Here is a 20,003-nt window from a genome sequence, read left to right on the forward strand (position 1 = left end):
GGCTCGGAGGAACCTTGACAGCAACGCCACCATGTTGAACAATGCTTTTCGTGCAGCCACAAGACGCCGTGTTACGACTCAAACTGTGCGCAATAGGCTGCATGATGCGCAACGTCGCTCCCTACGTACATGGCGGGGTCCATCTTTGCAACCATAACACCATGCAACGCGGTGAAGATGGGCCCAGCAACATGCCGAATGGATCGCTCAGAGTTGGCATAAAGTTCTTTTCATCGATGAGTGTCGCATACGTCTTCAACCAGACAATCGTCGGGGACGTGTTTGGAGGCAACCTGGTGAGGCTGAACGCCTTAGACACACTGTCCAGCGAGTGCATCAAGGTGGAGGTTCCGTGATGTTTTGGGGTGGCGTTATGTGGGGCCAACGTACGCCGCTGGTGTCATGAAAGGCGCTGTAACGGCTGTACGATACGTGACTGCCATCCTCCGACCGATAGTGCAACCATATCGACAGCATATTGGCGAGGCATTAGCGCCCCAATTGTGCGCATCTAGTGAATGACTTCCTTCAGGATAACGACATCGCTCGACTAGAGTGGCCAGCATGTTCTCCAGGCATGAACCCTATCGAACATGCCTGGGATAGATTGAAAAGGGCTGTTTATGGGTGACGTAACCCACCAACCACTCTGAGGGATCTACGCTGAATCGCCGTTGAGGAGTGGGACCATCTGGGCCAATAGTGCTTTGATGAACTTGTGGATAGGATGCCGCGATGAATACAGGCATGCATCAATTCAAGAGGACGTGCTACTGGGTATTTGAGGTACTGATGTGTACAGCGATCTGGACCACCACCTCTGAAGATCTCGCTGTATGGTGGTACAACATGCAGTTTGTGGTTTTCATCAACCATAAAAAGAACGTAAATGATGTTTATGTTGATTTTGATCTCTATTCCAATTTTCTGTACATGTTCCAGAACTGTCGGAGCCGAGGTGATGCAAAACTTTTTTTAATGTGTGTATAATTCATCGTTTTATGTAAAGTAACGTGATACATGATATTATCCCCGGAGGAAAAAGTCCACAACCAGGAATTTTATCCCCCCAGAAAAACTTTTTTGGCTGTTACATGTATGCTCTTCAGCAATATGATATAATTTGTTTACTCTTACTGGCGAAACTCCCCGATTTTGGGCAGAGATTCACGGACTTAAACCACTAAACTGTAAGATGTATGTGTGGCAAAACCTTGTAGCTAGGAGAACTGATTGCTTTGGGGAAGAAGGTTACCTCGTACAAAAAGCGCGAACATATCAAAATGTTGTGATTTAAATGTCTTTGAAGCTGCCAGATAAGTTTAAACGCTAGTTTCTTTCTTTTACACCCCTAACTCCGCCCAGAACATGTTTGTCTTTTTCGCGTTAGTATGATAGCAGGACTTTTCAATCTGGTTGCCAACTTTTTACTCTACCACAATTTTGACATTAGACCGCCGTAGCGGATGACAGAGCGTGTTGAGTGATCGTGACTGTCGGTTTATGAAGCAGATTTTGACGAAAAATAAGAGGAGGACAGTAGGAAAATTCACTGCAGAAGTGGACGTCGGACTTACGAACGCTGTCAGCGCCAGAACAGCACGATGGGAGCACCATAACCAGGGAACTGCAGGCCGAGTGGAATTCCAAAACCACTCATCAGTGACGCAGACGCCCGTAACGGGAGTACGTGGTGCCGAAGCCATAAAGCCTCGATTATACAGCAATGAAAAACTGCCATTTGGTGGTATGAGACTTGTTTCACATTATCTAGCCGAGTTTACATCCCAAGAGTTCAACGTGGCCGGCGTTCGGTGCCGATTTGGGCAACCTTATCGTGCTATTCCATAAGCCTCTTGGTTACTCTTGGACGTCGCGTTACTGCCAGGGATTACGTGACCATTTTGGCTGATCAGGCCCATCCCTTGGTACAACGTTTGTTCCCCACTGGTTAGACTGTGTTCCAGGACGACAGGGCCCCTGCTCACAGAAGTCGCATCCACCACGGCTAATTTTCGACCACGAGGATGAATTGTGGCATGTCTCCTGAGTATTACTGGGACCTTATGGCGTACCTAGAAGATAAGTGTGCGCGATCGCTATCCACCTCCATCATCATCACATAAACTTGCCACTATTCTGCAGGAAGGATGGTATGAGATTTGGCTGAAAACTATACAGGACCTGTATTCATCGATACCGATACAACTGGAAGCTGTTTTCAATTTTTCAGTTTCAACATTTTGTTGACAGGGAACCAGGAACTTTATTAAATTTCTTAAAGTGTTTATTAACGAATTTGTCAACAGTTGCAGTATTTACTTTAGGTGACTAGTCTCGAACCTTACACGTTTATTTTAAAAGCTTCGCCTCCTGAGGCTGCGCTGACAGTGCCTCTTCTTAATAATAAACATCAACGTGGCAACATTTATAAAGCATGTGTTGCCACTTTGAAGTTTAGTTTTAAGAACAGGCACTGTAAGCGCAGCCTCAGGAGGGCACGCTTGAAGACGAGCCTGTAAGGTTCGAAACTAGTCGCCTAATATAAATACTGATCTTGTTGACAGAATCTTTAATAAACGGTTTAAGCTGTTTTCAATGAAAGTCGGTTTTCTGCATCCTAACAGGCATTCGGTGATGAGAGGGGTCTTATCTCGATCGACGCAATCGATGAGGAACGATAGCGTGGGCAGCTTGCAGAACTCCAACTGCGATTCGCCCACAAGCTAAAAAGTGTGTTCAGCGATATATAACTCGGTATAATTCACAAGGAAGCCCAAAGTGCATTAAAGTCATAATAACCTCATAACAGTGGAATTCTGTTCCTGGCACACTCTATATCAGTGATTCCTATCGCAAACTCCGACTTCGCAGCATTCAAATCAGCTGCCTGCGGACACGCGCCTATCTCCTTCCTAATGGCACTACGTCCACATCTCTAACAATCCCAATTCCGCAGCCTAGCGACGAACAACACAGAGGTAGCGTCACAGACGCCTACCATACTGTTCTGCAACTCTGTGGCGGATCCCGCCTTTTATATGTCAGCCACGTAATATTCGATACTGGGGATGGCCTGGAAAATTCCGCCTGACGTACATAGTAGTCACTTGTTTGAACCTTACCATATTTGGACATATTTCAAGGCGCAGCTTTCGGTGTCCTGTCGAATGTGTCGGAATAGTGGTCACGTGCTTGGTGAACACGGCGCTTCTCGTATGTGCTTAGTCAGTCTGCTCGCCACCGCGCTGACGCTAGTTGAGTACAAGGATACGTAACGTTTCCGCCGCTTTATGAAGGCAGCCTTACGTTACACCTTGAATTAGCACCTACGTTAGATACCAGTTTCATCTTTGGATATCTACAAGTAAATTGCGACAGCCTGCTAATCTGTTATTTTTTGTTTTTGTCTAACTTCTATATGCAAAATATCGGGTCAGTCAAAAAGGATTTTATAACTTCGTAGTAGCACAAAAATTTATTGAGATAATTTACAGAATGGTAGATGTGTCATTTTGTAGAAAACAACTTCAAGTTTCACACAAACGTGTCAAGTGTCATTTTCGTTTGATGCCACTACTATTTGTGATGTGTTAAACATCCCACCGGTAATCAATTTCTTCCCACACTCGTCTCAGAAAATCGGACGTAAGTTGTGCAACAGCAGCGTAGATTCGATTTTTTAGGTGTGTTAAATTGTTTGGTAGGTGAGGAACATACACACGGTCTTTAATAAAACGCCAGAGAAAGAAATCGAGTGGTGTCAGGTCTGGGGAGCGAGGTGGTCATGCAATTGGCCCTTCGCTGCGAATCCACCGACGTGGGAGAGATTGTTGAAGAAACCTGCAACTTCCATGAGGAAATGAGGTGGTGCACCGTCTTGTTGTTAGTAAACTATCCGGTGTCGGCCAACGATCTGTGGAATTATAAAGTTTTCAAGCATATCCATGTAAACAATACCAGTGACAATTTTCTCCATGAAGAAGAAGAAAGAACAGTACAGTTCCAGTTTGCTAAGGGTACAAATAACCCGTCTCAACAAAATTATTGTGCCACTAGTAAATTATATGCGTGCTTGGACGTTCTTTAGCGTATCCGGTGCGAAATTTACTCCGAATATTAGTTACAGAATTCATTTCATAAAACCAAGCACACAGCGGGCACGCTCCGCACCAGTGAGAGTAGTCATTTTAACAGTACGCTACGCTGGTGTTCCTGCTGGCGGAATGGGGTACTGATACTCCACATGAATCAAATTTTAAGTTCTTTGCTACAAATCTACCGATTTTGTATCTCAATAAATTTTTATATACACTACTGGCCATTAAATATGCTACACCAAGATGAAATGCACATGATAAACGGGTATTCATTGGACAAATATATTATACTAGAACTGACATGTCATTACATTTTCACGCAGTTTGGGTGCACAGATCCTGAGACATCAGTACCCAGAACAACCACCTTTGGTCGTAATAACGGCCTTGATACGCCTGGGCACTGAGTCGAACAGAGCTTGGATGGCGCGTACAGGTACAGCTGCCCATGCAGCTTCAACACGATACCACGGTTCATCAAGAGTAGTGACTGGTGTATTGTGACAAGCCAGTTGCTCGGTCACCATTGACCAGACGTTTTCAATTGGTGAGAGATCTGGAGAATGTGCTGGCCAGGGCAGCAGTCGTACATTTTCTGTATTCAGTCCACGCTGCTGCAAACGTCGTCGAACTGTTCGTGCAGATGGTTATTGTCTAGCAAACGTCCCCATCTGCCGACTCAGGGATCGAGACGTGGCTGCACGATCCGTTACAGCCATGCGGATAAGATGCCTGTCATCTCGACTGCTAGTGATACGAGGCCGTTGGGATCCAGCACGGCGTTCCGTATTACCGTCCTGAACCCACCGATTCCATATTCTGCTAACAGTCATTGGATATCGACCAACGCGAACAGCAATGTCGCGATAAAATGAACCGCAGTCGCGATAGGCTACAATCCGACCTTTATCAAAGTCGGAAACGTGATGGTACGCATTTCTCCTCCTTACACGAGGCATCACAACAACGTTTCACCAGGCAATGCCGGTCAACTGCTGTTTGTGTATGAAAAATCGGTTGGAAACTTACCTCATGTCAGCAGGTTGTAGGTGTCACCACCGGCGACAACCTTGTGTGAATTCTCTGAAAAGCTAATCATTTGCATATCACAGCATCTTCTTCCTGTCGGTTAAATTTCCCGTCTATAACACGTCATCTTCGTGGTGTAGCAATTTTCATAGCCAGTAGTGTAATTGCAAAGTTGGCAAGTTCTTTTCGACTCACCCTGCACAAACGCTTCAAATAAAATGGTTTATGAGGAAACATGGCCACCCACGTACATTCTCTTCTCTTCCCCACCCCACCCCCGCTCCCCCTCCCCCGTATTTCATCTTGGATCCATGCCGGATTGCCGCCGAGGTACAATGCTGTTTTTGTTTCGCGTTACGGCCAAGCTCGCGGTCCGCAGGAGGACGGGCCGTTGCCGGAGAACAAAAAGGCGTCATTAGGGGGCCGGCCTGTGCCCTACATGCGGCGCGCCGGCAGCCGACACTGGCGCAGCCGCCGCTGCCGCTCCAGCCAGGGGCAGAGGCAGAGGCACGTGTGTGACGCAATGCGCGCCGCGACCCGCGACATTTCTCCGGCAGCCTGCAGCCTGCAGCCGCAGCCGGCCACGGCGCACGGAGGCAGCGGTGCGTGGCACAGGTAAGTGGACCCCTCCCCTGCCCTGCCCTGCTCCGCTCCGCTCTGGTCTGGTTACAGTCGCCGCGAACGCTGCGTGGCTCAACCCGCAGCGCCGACTGCCGCTCCAAACAGTACATCGCCCTAGCGGCTGACCGTCTCTCGTGCCGCGAGCTGCTCGAATTTCCCGAAAAGCTATTCAATAAATTTATAACCAATAAAATGGAAACACCGAGGAGGACAGTGAATAGCGAAATTTTACTTACTGTAAACGTACAGTATAAGAACACGAATACGTGGTTAACTTCTTAGGGTCAGCTTCTCAGCTAACACGTGGGCGCACAAACTAAACCTGGTCGTCAAGAAGGCATCAGTCAGACGATGGCAGAGAAATGTCCTTAGTCTATCAGACGCCTTCGGCACCACCTCAGTCAATGCACTTTGTATGGTGCTCGGAATATGCCTGATGGATATCGCGATCAAATACAGAGCTATCAAGTACTAGTTAAAGATAGGGAGACTAGACAAGGTACTCACAATAACTGATGTAACGATACAAACGACACGTGACCTTAGATGTAAGTGATATGGGACGTAGTGTGTACGACTTCCTCCCTGACATAAGGGACCGGTTGAGAAAGAAGAATATCGATCCCAATCGCGATTTGGTATATTTCTCAAATGGAGGCGACCTTATCCCACACACCTAAATAGCGTAAATCTCAGACAGACACCTACATGAACGTCTGGAAAGAAATTTTCCCAGAACACAGTGTTTTCTTCTGCGTGCAATACGCGATCAGTAGAAATACATCAGACTACACGAAACAGACATACGTATGTACACAGCAATAATAGATTAATAACAGTGGACACAAATACATGGTGATCAAAAAGTCAGTATAAACTTGAAAACTGAATAAATCACGGAATAATGTAGATAGAGAGGTACAAATTGACACACATGCTTGAAATGACATGGGGTTTTAATACAACCAAAAAAATACAAAAGTTCAAAAATGTCCGACAAATGGCGCTTCATCTGATAAGAATAGCAATAATTAGCGTAACAAAGTAAGACAAAGCTAAGATGATGTTCTTCACAGGAAATGTTCAATATGTCCACCATCATTCCTCAACAATAGCTGTAGTCGAGGAATAATGTTGTGAACAGCGCTGTAAAGCATGTACGGAGCTATGGTGAGGCATTGGCGTCGGATGTTGTCTTTCAGCATCCCTATAGATGTCGGTCGATCACGATACACTTGCGACTTCAGGTAACCCCAAAGCCAATAATCGCACTGACTGAGGTCTGGGGACCAGGGAGGCCAAGCATGACGAAAGTGGCGGCTGAGCACACGATCATTACCAAACGACGCGCGCAAGAGATCTTTCACGCGGCATCTGTCGGACATTTTGTGAACTTTTTTTTTTTTTTTGGTTCTAAAAAAACCCCATGTCATTCCAAGCATGTGTGTCAATTTTTACCCATCTACATTATTCCGTGGTTTATTAAGTTTTCAAATTTATACTGACTTTCTGATCACCCTGTACATTAACACGCAGTATTTCAAAAACAACACTTCAAGAGTACCTGCGGACACGACATAAAGGACATGCATACATACAAGGTAAATATCTCCGGAGGGTACACAGCAATAATAACAGTGACAGTGACAGCTACAACAGTGACACTGAACAGGATGACGAGGAGAAAGATGAGAGTTAACCGTAAATAAGACACCTAGAACTGTGAATCAAACATCATATGCCAAAATGCTCTGACAAATTATACATATCATCCAAATAATACTAAGTATTACGAATATAAGAGTAAATTTAATGTAAGATACTGGAAATCTAGCCAAGAAAGCATCTAGTATTGTACATGGATGAATATCTAAAGTTGCTGCATAGAATTAGAAACAACATTTCTCTGCTACTAATTATCATTATTTTGTTGTGACTGACGATCAGTAGCTCGAAGAAATCTTTACGAGGTATTCACCGCCAGTGACAGTCGGTGGTGAAACTAGGAAATCTCTCCTGTAATATCATTTTACATTCTTTTCGAAACAAGAATTTTTATTTGTATTTGAACCTCATACTTTTTTTAGTAAGTATTTATTCCCTGTCAAATATTGCGTATAAAACAGAACAAAAAAACTATAAAAAAGACGGCAATATATGAACGATCTGTTTTAAATATCAGGTAACAGGCCTCTGAATTTGGAGCAAATATATAATTAACTTTTTAAGGGCATTTCGGAGAGTTTATACGGTGCGAACCATTTGTATCCAGAGCTTTCACGTCTTCCAGCAACAACGGGTATAACCCAGCTGGCATAGAGTAAAATTAAGCTTGCATGACGGATGTGGGTACATCTTTCCATGGTGCCTTATCTCTACCACAATCGAAGGAAGGAAGATTAGGGTTTAGCGTCCCGTTGACATCGAGGTCATTAGAGACGGAGCACAGGTTCAGAATATTCCAAGGGCGGGCAATGAAAGCCGCCGTAACCTTTCAAAGGAACAATCCCGGCACATACCTGGCTGGAGTGATTTAGGATATCACGGAAAACCTAACTCTGAATGGCCGGATGCGGATTTAAACAGTCGTTCTCCCGAATGCGAGTCCAGTGTGCTAAAGACTAGGCACCTAGGTTTTCTCACTCGGTTGTAGTGGTTACGTCTCTGCGATCCTTGATCAGATATTTTCATTGAGAACGTGCTGGCCAGGACAATCGTCGAACAACCGACCCCCGTACCTCGGGGTAAGTTAGGCCATCAAGGGCAACATGCTGTGTTATGGTACCTCTTTGGAAGGTAACATCACGGATACCTCGGCGATAGGGTACAGCTAAAGGCCTCAACATGTTATAAATGTAACCATTGTTGTTTAAAGTACCGTCTATGTTCCCGACCCACCGTATTTTGCACCGAATGGCACCCATACCACCACAGCAAATGCCGGGCCCGTATGAGAAAGCAATCTGACAACGCTCGTTCCCGGAATCTTCACTCACGGATACGTCCATCTCTGTGTTGTACGCGGAAGTGGAACTCATCCGAAAGAGGACATGGTGCCTGTCCTGTGGCCACTATTGTGCTGCCACTTTAAGGGGAGCCGGAGGTGCCTATGCTGCCCATGTTAAAATCACTAAGTTTGAGGAACATTTATGAATAAACTACCAAATAGAAAAATTTGATTTTTTTTACATATAGAGTGGTTTAGTATTGCAGTTATGACAGAGGGATTTTGGAGTATCTTTTCTAGTTTCCTTCCAATTATTTTTTTTATTAATGACCCAAATTTTTTTTACAAATAATTGCTTTATAATTAAACTGAAATGAAACTACTGAACATATTGCCAAATGGCTGTGTTACAATGTAAGTTTGACCACTAGGAGTGCTGTATAAAAATTTCATCTCTCTAGCTTGAGTGGATTTTGAGAAAATGTTCCTTATATTCGAAAAATTCTAATTTACGGGAAATGGCTATCAAAGTTTCTCAATACATTCCTGCACTATAGGATGGATTATGAGGGTCTTCTTATTGATCCTCCAAAAGCTTCCTCTTCTGTCTTCTTTTCTGGCCTGTTGTTCCATCATACTTCATATGCCTTTCTCTTGTTTCTGCTCCGCTTATCCTTTCTCTGTCAATATTTCTTAGCGGTCGTTCAGTGTTCACCCCAGCTGTAAATCCTAATGCCTTCAGAACTTCACACTTCACACTGTTCCCTTGGTTGTAGGTTGCTATTGCATCATAAATGCCAAAGTGCAGTGTTTTTATGCTTACGAACACCCTTTCAGGAATCACTTTCCAAATCAAATTGTTTACGCTCTCATTAGGATTCTGCGTGTAGACATTTGTGTAACAATTCTGGCTGTGCTAAGTCATGAAAAATTGGTTTTATCGTTCCCTCCTGATTCTTTTACATACTGCATATTACCCGTTTTACACAAGAAGTATAATACTACCAACAACAGGCGCAACACTGAACTAATTCGAAACGGTAAACAGCAAACAGACGATGTTCCGCGCTCTTATTCATTGTAGTATTGCAACTTGGTATTAGTGTTAATTTTCTTTTCCCTACGTTCTTCCTCTTCTTATATACACGGTTACTAAAACGTGGCATCGTAACCAGATCAAAAGTGTACGACAATATTAAATGGAGCAAGATGTTCGAAATTCTGAGGAAAATAGGAGTAAGCTGTAAGGAAATACGGGTAATATTTGTCACAGAAAACAATGTAGCCAACCCTTGCACACTCGCTGTATGCGTAACATAAGGCGCTGTCTGCGTAACAGGCCGAGAAAATCCCAAGCAGTTCGCCAGGGAGTCACGAGAGGGTGTTAGATGCATTCAGCGGCCGCCCATTTCCTCTGCAGGCGTGGGGGAAAATGGTAATAACTCCACTTCTAGGGCGAGTAGAACAATAATTCAAAGTTTACATTAAAGAGGAATGTTCCAATTAATTTTCGGTAGCAAAAAAAAAATCATAATGTTTTGATTTGACCACCTCCGGCTCCCCTTAAGTGCAGCGTCAACAGCGGTCGCCATATGGACTCTGCGATACGCCAAAAGTCACGTTACACAGTGTTCAGCGACTTGTCTTACTCCAGTGAAGCCTTTTCCTGGACTCAAATATGGCTCTGTGGATCTATCAATTCCATATTCGTTTAACGGTCGTGGCCTCCCAATTTAATTGAGCAACATTACGGAACGTTTAACCGCGGTCCCGGGAGACCACGACACTGCTGCCGTAGAGTTCAGACACCTGCGGTTAGACGTTTCTCCTCCTTAGATGAGGCAGACGCCATCTTTTCACAAATAATAACCATTCGAAAGGTATCTTTTCCATTAATATAGAATGTAGATGGAGTTACTGCTACCTACACTGCGCGGTTGCACTGAAATGCTAATCATTTATTTATCGTGCACCTCAGTCAATTTGACTTTTGTCACATGCTGCCTTAATGTTGTTGATATTTCAGTGGTCAGCAGTGTACTTCATGGTATTCCTCAGCTCTCACTATACGTGGCATCTACACATTTCGAAATCGCCTGTATCAGAAGTAATGCTTTCTCGGTGAAGTTTGCTAATAAAATTTTCCTGGTTTAGCAGCCGTCCAACAGCTTCTTCTTTATGCAACGTTACGATAATTTCCCTGCCCGTTACCATGCGAAGATAACGAGTAGGAAATCTATAACTCGACTGATAGCTAGATCACATTTAAACACTCTTAAACTCGTTAATAACTAATGCGTCGTCAGTTTACGAAAAAAGAAGAACAGGACGTAGCGAAACTGCATGGGGGATTTTCATTTTAATGTACACTTACCTCAAAATATCACTGGCAATTTTTCGGTTAACAAAAAATGGCTCTGAGCACTATGGGACTCAACTGCTGAGGTCATTAGTCCCCTAGAACTTAGAACTAGTTAAACCTAACTAACCTAAGGACATCACAAACATCCATGCCCGAGGCAGGATTCGAACCTGCGACTGTAGCGGTCCTGCGGTTCCAGACTGCAGCGCCTTTAACTGCACGGCCACTTCGGCCGGCGCGCAATTTTTCGGGTTGGACCTTTTTGACAGATTTAGACTCTGTGCGGGACCGGAAATTAAGCACAGACCCATGTCTTTTGTTCAAATCAAATGGCTTTGAGTACTATGGGACTTAACATCTGAGGTCATCAGTCCCCTAGAACTTAGAACTACTTAAACCTAACTAACCTAAGGACATCACACACACACCCATGCCCGAGGCACGATTCGAACCTGCGTCCGTAGCTGTCGCGCGGTTCCAGACTGAAGCGCCTAGAACCGATCGACCACAGCCGCCGGCATGAATTTTGTGTGCAACGCCGTTAGCAGATGTCCTGTTCGAGCACGATTGATGACCCCATTTCGAACTTCAAAGACGGGCACGGAATAATAGGGTTAGCGTCCCACCGGTGAGAATTAGGAAAGAAATCGGTGATGTAATTAGGCCTATAAAAGGAAATCTCCCATAATTCACGTTGAGTGAACTTCAAAGACGGGCACGGAATAATAGGGTTAGCGTCCCACCGGTGAGAATTAGGAAAGAAATCGGTGATGTAATTAGGCCTATAAAAGGAAATCTCCCATAATTCACGTTGAGTGAGTTAGCGAAACTATAGAAAACTTGTCGAAATAGTTAACCCGTGAACTATTTCATCATCATGAACTACGTCGGGAGAAGCTGAAGAATCACGTCACAGGAAACTTACTTGAAAGCCATTCTCTGGTAAAGGACTTTTTCTTTCATTCGGTTTTGGGGTTAGTACTTTCTAGCAGCTTAAAAACGATAAAAAATGATATAAAGAAAGTAACGCACGCCGACAGCGATACGGCGCTATGACAGTTGTCACAGATCGCTCTCTACCTCCAGCCCTAACCAGTGGTGGCACAGCTATCTACAAGCAGGTCTCTGGGAAGATGCCACGCCCCCGGAGCTCACGGCGCGCCACCCGGCGAGACCCCGTGACCGCCGATCGGTTACAGCCGTGCGCCTACCGCACAGAGGACTCATTTTCTTGTGTACTCGCTTGATGAAATGTTTTCTGTACCGGCCTCTATCTGTGGAACTTAATGTTGGACGGCTATCTTCTGTTTATGTGATCTCGAACTTCATATTACTGTATGTTGCTACTGTGTCAGTGTAATAAGCCAAATAAATTGTGCTCATAACGCAGACTTCGACCCATTCATCTATATTTGTACTTCAGTGCCCACCTTTGAAAAACTATCAGTCTGATAGTAATGCTCTCAGAGTTGCCACACATGCTCTCTTGACATGTAGCTGGAACATCACAACTGATACAGAGCATATGGCAATGGTTTTTTTTGTGATTTACAGGGTCCGTTTGTCGTGAGTTACAATGGCAATATGCAGGATGAAACTGTGGACACTACTACACTGAAAGTTTTTATTACAGCTCCCCTCACTATAAACTATAATTTTGTTAGACTCTGAGAAATTATCAATTTTTCACCACGAAATAGACCGAACGAGATAGCCCAGTGGTTACGACACTGTCGACGCGACGTTACACCTAATCTTCCTTCCTTTTTCCATGGAATAGAAATTTCTGACAGTTGGATTCATTTTCCATATCTGCATCTGTAAAAATTTTTCAATATGTTGCAAAAGTTATCCTTTTGATAAACACTTGAAATCTCCATGTCATTAGAACAGAAATATTAAAAAAAAAGAACACATCATCTACATGGAGGTCAAAGAAACCAATTTTTATCCGATAGGAGTAGATTGTGGAAGGAAACGTTTGTGGCCTATTGAAGGGTCCAGTACCGTAATAAGGAAAACTATGAAAAATTTTGATAGACGTGACTGGACAGTTATAAAGAATAAGTTATAAAGAATAAGAGTTTTCAATACAGCTACAACAATATACAGTCAGTGTCTCATTGGTCGGAAGGGACAGTTAAAAGAGGAAAAAACGCTCTTTTCTTACCGAGGGAGGTGGCGCAGTGGTTAGCACACTGGACTTGCAGACGGGAGGACGACGGTTCGAACCCCATCCGACCATCCTGATTTAGGTTTTCTGGATTTCCATAAACGTTTAAGGCGAAAGTCGGAATGGTGTCTTCGAAAGGGCACGGCCGACTTCCTCCTCCATCCTTCCCTAATCCGAGCTTGTTTTCCGTCTCTAATGACCCCGTTGTCGACGAGACGTGAAACACTGATCTCTTCCTTGCCTCTGAACTTTTCTTGCTTTAATGTAAACCAGATGCTGTCTTTACCTCACGTAAGACATTCATCGCGAATTCATTTCTTAATTTTGTAATTATCGTGTTGATGAGAGGCGAGTGCGATGATAACACCCAGCACTGGAGCAAACCCTGCTTCTCTGTGATAGCATCGTTTAGAGTAACGGCTTCATCCGATGGCCTGATTATCAGTAGCAGCGTGGGAAGTCCACGCTGTAGCCGGAGGACACTTTAATACATTGTTTATCACGTCGAATGGAAATACTCAGGCAAAATAAGTATTCTGCAAAGAAATACCTGACAAAGTAAACAATGTGCAAACGAAATGCGTATCTCATTTCTTAATACGGACACAGTTGTTACAATTTCTAAGACGACCTGCAGTATCTACGTAAGTCATACAGTGCCTGGGAGGTAAATAAGATTTTAGGACACAACTGTAAGAAATTCAAGTAAGACGACTTGTGAATACACTTAACATTTATTGTATGGTCGGTGAAGTTCAACAGTAATTGTGACGATGGAGCAGAACAACTTCTTAGAAGTTAAACAGTCATTAGTCTGGGAAACCGATCGAATATACAAGAAAATAAATTAGTCGGCGGTACCGGCGTACAAGATCATATTTAAAGTCTGAAAGATCAAAATTGTTTGCGAGATCCAAAAATGGACGTGAATGTGGTTATAAAAGACGACGTTTTGAATTATTGTATATAATGTACGCTTGGGATGGTAACACTTCTTTTTCATATAGACCCAGACATGTTTCAGCACGTTTGTGCCTTGCTCAGTGAGTTCGCTTTATTTAGATCTTAAGAAGTGAACGCCAAATGATACTGGATTCATAACAACATCATTTACACCGAGTTTTGGTTAAACAAAAGAAGTTCTGCAGAATACACTCACGTTCAGAAAAAAAAAACACTTTGAACGACAAGAGATAGGACGTTTATATTCACAGGACGTTTACATTAGTATATTCTGCAGAAATGATTAGCATTTGAACCATGTCGGCCCGCGGTTTCAAGATCAACATCGATATCGTGGTTCAACACCACATACCGGTAAAATGTGCCTGCGACTCTTGTTGTCGGTATAACCCGAATGTAATGGATCAGTGTGACTTGAGAAGATGCCTCTCAGATGCATACACAAACCGTACCGTCAAACCAGTGAGTTGAAAGAGGGCGGATTCTCGGCATGAGAGAATGTGATGCATCGATCCGGAAAATTGCTGCACGTGAGGTACTAAGTGCAACGGGCATGTACCGAATGGTTCACGGAAGTCTGTAGAACCACGAAGAGAGAGGTCAGATCGTATTACCCAACCTCCCCTCCTTCCCCTCCTTCCCCCCCCCCCCCCCCACCCGAGAGATCGACACCTCATCCGAATGGCATTGCAGGACAGATCTGCGACCTTCTTGGATTTGGTGCAACAATGGTACACTGTAACACATCGTACACTCTCAGGGGTGACAGTCTGTCGCCGTTTATTACGGCATGGGTTGCGTGCGCGTCGTCCACATGTCCGCGTACCTTTGACGAATATGCAGAAACACGCTAGACGGCAATGGTGTGTTGAACGACATCACTGGGGGCAGGAACGGCATCAGATAGTGTTTTCGGACGAATCCAGGTTCTGTTTGTTTGAAAATGATGGCTGTATTTTCGTTCGCCGCAGACAGGGGGAGCGGCACCATAGTGACGGCATTCCTACAAGACATACAGCGCCTACTCAAGGCCTTGTTGTGTGGGGTGCTATTGGTGCAACACAAATCACAGTGTTTCAGGGCACTGTCATTAGTGTGACCTACGTTAATGACATCTTGCGACCCGCAGTCATATCCTTTCTTCACAACACCCCAGACGCCGTTTTTCAACAAGACAGTGCGCGACCACATGTTGCTGCACGAACACGTGTCTTCTTCGTGTCACAGGATGTCGGCCTTTTACTCTGGATCGCCAGATCACCAGACTTGCCGCCAATCAAAAATGTGTGAGATATGGGGAAACGACTCTTGCAGCTCTGTGATCCAATGCCAACCACCACAGATGAACTTTGGAACGAGGTGAACCTCAGCATGGATGGCTATACCATAGGACACCATTCGCGTCTTATACGCTTCGATGGCTCACACATGGGACAAGTTATCAGGGCCCACGGCGGACCATATGCCCGCTAAGCAACAGGACACATGCTGAAACGAGCTGATTGAAATGCTAACCATCACTGCTGAATATACTAATGCATAGGTCATGTGAATATGAACCTCCTATCTCCAGTGGTTCAAGGTGCTCTGTTTAAATTTGTAGATGACAAGCTACCAGTATACGATAATTTGCAGAGTCCTGCATAACCCAACCCAGCATACCCTATAACGTACAATTAAGGTTTAAAAGAAGAAAATCCACTTAGGATAGAACAAAAGTGCTAAAACATGTTTGGGTCTACAAGAAAAACCAGTGTTTTGGATAATAGGCGAACCTGTTGCCCAGCAATTTTTATCTGCAAACACGGACAATACAAGAGCAGCAACACGTAATCATGAACAGGATGTTTTGGTTCACCTCACAGTATGTATAACAAAATGAAAAAGAAAACAATGGACTAGCACTGTATTACACACAACGTCAAGAACGAGGTTTCAGAAACTCATGTCGATCGAAACTTCCTATGCGAAACGAAATTTGGAGCAATGAGAGAAGAAGGCAACAAGAACGCAGGTATTTTATGAATTATAGAGCGCAGCAATCAGTCGTCTTCTTTTTTTTGCTGGTTTTATTTGGCAAATCCAGATTTCGGCTAGCGCCTAGCCATTATCAATTAACTATTTACTAGTCTCAAAGCATGGCAGTTCCCTGTTGTTCTGGCGTCAGTCCAAGTTCTTCGAATACTCAAATAATGAAATATATTGTGCGTCATTCCAACTTGGATCTGATGATCAGCGAATTTCGTGATGCAAATAGGTTTATATGCAGATAAACGACCACAGTTCGCGTATTATTTGACTTACTACCATTTCACTCTCCAGGCTCGAGCGTCTTCAGATACTCCGCTCGGGACCACAGTCAACATAAAATAGCTATACACACCAGTATTTATGTAATTATACTGGTATTCAGTATTTAGAATAAAACAAAGAAGGAGTCCGTCTATTTGTTTATTCCATCTCGTTTGGAAGTTCTGTTGCCGATTTAACATTCTTCTATGATGTGTAACTGGGAATTTTTTTATAAAGAGAAACAGCTACCCAGAAAGTTCGTGTTCATGTTTTATTTAAACATCCGACAAATCACTTATAACGACCACACGACATAACGTGAAGATGAAAGTATGTTACTATTGCTGAAATGAAATGATCGTATGGGCCGCGCGGGATTAGCCGAGCGGTCTTAGGCGCTGCAGTCACGGACTGTGCGGCTGGTCCTGGCGGAGGTTCGAGTCCTCCCTCGGGCATGTGTGTGTGTGTCCTTAGGATAATTTAGGTTAATTAGTGTGTAAGCTTAGGGACTGATGACCTCAGCAGTTAAGTCCCATAAGATTTCACACACATTTGAACATTTGAAATGATCGTATCGCATTTATTGACCGGGATATCCCCTTCAGGATTCGGCCGCCGTATTGCAAGTCTTTTTACTTGACGCCACTTCGGCGACTTGCGTGTCAGTGGTGATGAAAATGATGGACACGCAACACCCAGTCTCCTGCCGGGCCCCCTTACGTGGTAAGAGGTAACGCTACCGCTGTGCTATGGAGGCGGACATTACTATTATTATTATTATTATTGTATCATCATCCTCCTTGTTATCATCATAATATCATATCATCATATCATCATCATCATCCCCCTCTGTCTCCTCCTCCTCCTCCTCCTCCTCCTCGTCCTCCTCCTCATCGTCATCATATTCGTCATCATCATCATCATCATCATCATCATCATCATCATCATCATCATCATCATCATCATGATATGATCCATTTATGCAACTAAATAAAGGGCTGTTTTTGTGCAATACGCGTTTCGCTACCTTTTGCTTATGATGTATGGTTCAAAATGGCTCGAAGCACTATGCGACTTATCATCTGAGGTCATCAGTCCCCTCAACTTAAAACTGCTTAAGCCTAACTAACCTAAGGACATCACACACATCCATGCCCGAGGCAGGATTCGAACCTGCGACCGTAGCAGCAGTGCGGTTTCGGACTGAAGCGCCTAGAACCGCTTGGTCACAGCGGCCGGTTATGACGTATGGTCAGTGGTGATTTTGTCATCGCATGTGAGATGATTATTCCGTATGTATCGCCCAGGAATCATGCCTAGTTGTCCTCACTTCCAAAAATATAATATAGCAGCAACTAAGGAACAACCAAAAAGATAAAAAATGATGGAAGTATGACAGTTGTCCAGGTTTACAATGACTAACCTAACTTCTTTAGAGCAAAGAGCTATACGCGAGAGACAGCTTGCTTTCTTGTTATTTAAAGGCCACCTGTTTCCGTCGCGTGACACGTCCTGCCTGTACACGCGAGCAGCTGCGAGGCGGTTCGTGAGGCGCTTTATGCAACACAGAACTTAGCAAACAAGCAAACATTCCGCTTCAGCAGCAAGAACTCTTCACACATACAGACGTGTCAGCATTTCGTGGCTACTCCTAACCAAACAGAAATAACGATTACTGCTTCTCCGCCTCACACATTAGGCTAAGCAGTCTGTTGCTAACTTCTGCTTCTACTGATGGTGATGAACTTTCCGATTCTTCTTTGACAATTGTAGTGATTTTCGACCTGTTTGCTGGTAGATGTATACCATTTACGGAATAGGAGTAAACTCTATAAGATTTACTGATTTATCCGTTTTGTTCTGTAATTATACTTTGTGATTCTAACTCCGCTATTACTTTTGTGTTCCTTTCTTGTCTCTTCTTGTGAAATCAGCCTTCCCTCTTCAAAATGTCGTTCACGCTGTCTGCAGTCTACTTTCTTTTAGTAGTCCATACTCTCCTGTCTTACAGTAAAGCAGGAATGACCACAGTTTTATTTAATTTCATCGCAATCCCACTTCTTTATTTTTTTAAACTTCTCTGGTGCGATTTAGCTTTCTATGTAATTTGTAGTATCTAAATGAATTGATATATCCTTTGAAATTAAATTAATAAACGATTTCTACTGGTTTATTGTCAATGATAAATGTAAATGTCGTGTGACTAGGGCCTTCCGTCAGGTAGACCGTTCGCCAGGTACAAGTCCTCCGATTTGACACCACTTCGGCGATATGCGCATCGATGGGGTTGAAATGATGATGATTAGGGTAACACAACACCCAGTCCCTGAGCGGAGAAACTCTCCGACCCAGCCGGGAATCGAACCCGGGCCCTTAGGGTTGATTGACATTCTGTCGCGCTGACCACTCAGCTATCGGGGGGAGGGTGGGGGCGGACATTGTCAATGATTATATTAAAACTCATAAGCTGTACTCCTGAAATGTCTATGCTTTTAGTATCGTAAGTCGAGATACGAATATTATGTAATGATGTAACTCATAAACGGGTCTTTGTAAAGAAAACACACTGTCAGATATTTTCATAATTTTATAAGCGAATAGAACAGTGATCACATATTTATAATGATATAAGTTTTGAATGTAGTAGTTGTGTTTTCTATATATTGTCCTAACAGTCCAATATTCAAATTAAAATGTTTTGGGGACATAGTGCACGGTTGTTCTATGCTTGAACCTAATTCCTTCTAGGAATATTCGTTTCCATCCAAAGGCTAGATAGGATTTTCTGTACGTGGTTTCAGACCAAATTTTTATCAGGTGTAACTGAAGGCATGATCGATAATTTTCAACCAACTGTAGCTATAGCTTGATGATATTTTGTGTCCGTTGTCAGAGTATTTCCCTCTACGTGCGAAATTGAAACACTTTTCGTATTTGTGTAAATGAGTATCTTTTTTTACAGAGAATATGTATTTGGGTTGCCGCGGCGTGTAATGTGCCAAATACTAAAACTTTCTTGCTGTTACAGCAGCTTGACTTGAGGGGAAGGAAGACGAGAGCTTAACGTCTTGTGCCGGCGACCTTATTACGGGCGGAGCAGAAACTCTTATCTAGAGAAAAAAAAAGAAAACGGCCGTCCTATTTAAAAGGAACCATACGATATTTTGCCTTGAACGGTTTAGGAAACCCACGGAAAACCTAAACGTCGATACACGAAGAAATACACTCCTGGAAATGGAAAAAAGAACACATTGACACCGGTGTGTCAGACCCACCATACTTGCTCCGGACACTGCGAGAGGGCTGTACAAGCAATGATCACACGCACGGCACAGCGGACACACCAGGAACCGCGGTGTTGGCCGTCGAATGGCGCTAACTGCGCAGCATTTGTGCACCGCCGCCGTCAGTGTCAGCCAGTTTGCCGTGGCATACGGAGCTCCATCGCGGTCTTTAACACTGGTAGCATGCCGCGACAGCGTGGACGTGAACCGTATGTGCAGCTGACGGACTTTG

The 20,003-nt window shown here is 43.9% G+C and overlaps 1 protein-coding gene across 1 annotated transcript in view; it reads left to right on the forward strand.

The window, feature by feature from the left end:
• Positions 1-20,003, forward strand: part of LOC126456360 (uncharacterized) — a 176,000-nt gene that overhangs the window by 92,579 nt on the left and 63,418 nt on the right. Inside the window, exon 2 of the mRNA XM_050092114.1 lies at positions 5,509-5,744. Coding sequence (XP_049948071.1) covers positions 5,509-5,744 — 236 coding nt within the window. The remainder of the gene's footprint in view (positions 1-5,508; positions 5,745-20,003) is intronic.

The sequence above is a fragment of the Schistocerca serialis genome, chromosome 2, assembly GCF_023864345.2.
Source record: "Schistocerca serialis cubense isolate TAMUIC-IGC-003099 chromosome 2, iqSchSeri2.2, whole genome shotgun sequence".
NCBI classification, from domain to species: Eukaryota; Metazoa; Arthropoda; class Insecta; order Orthoptera; family Acrididae; genus Schistocerca; species Schistocerca serialis.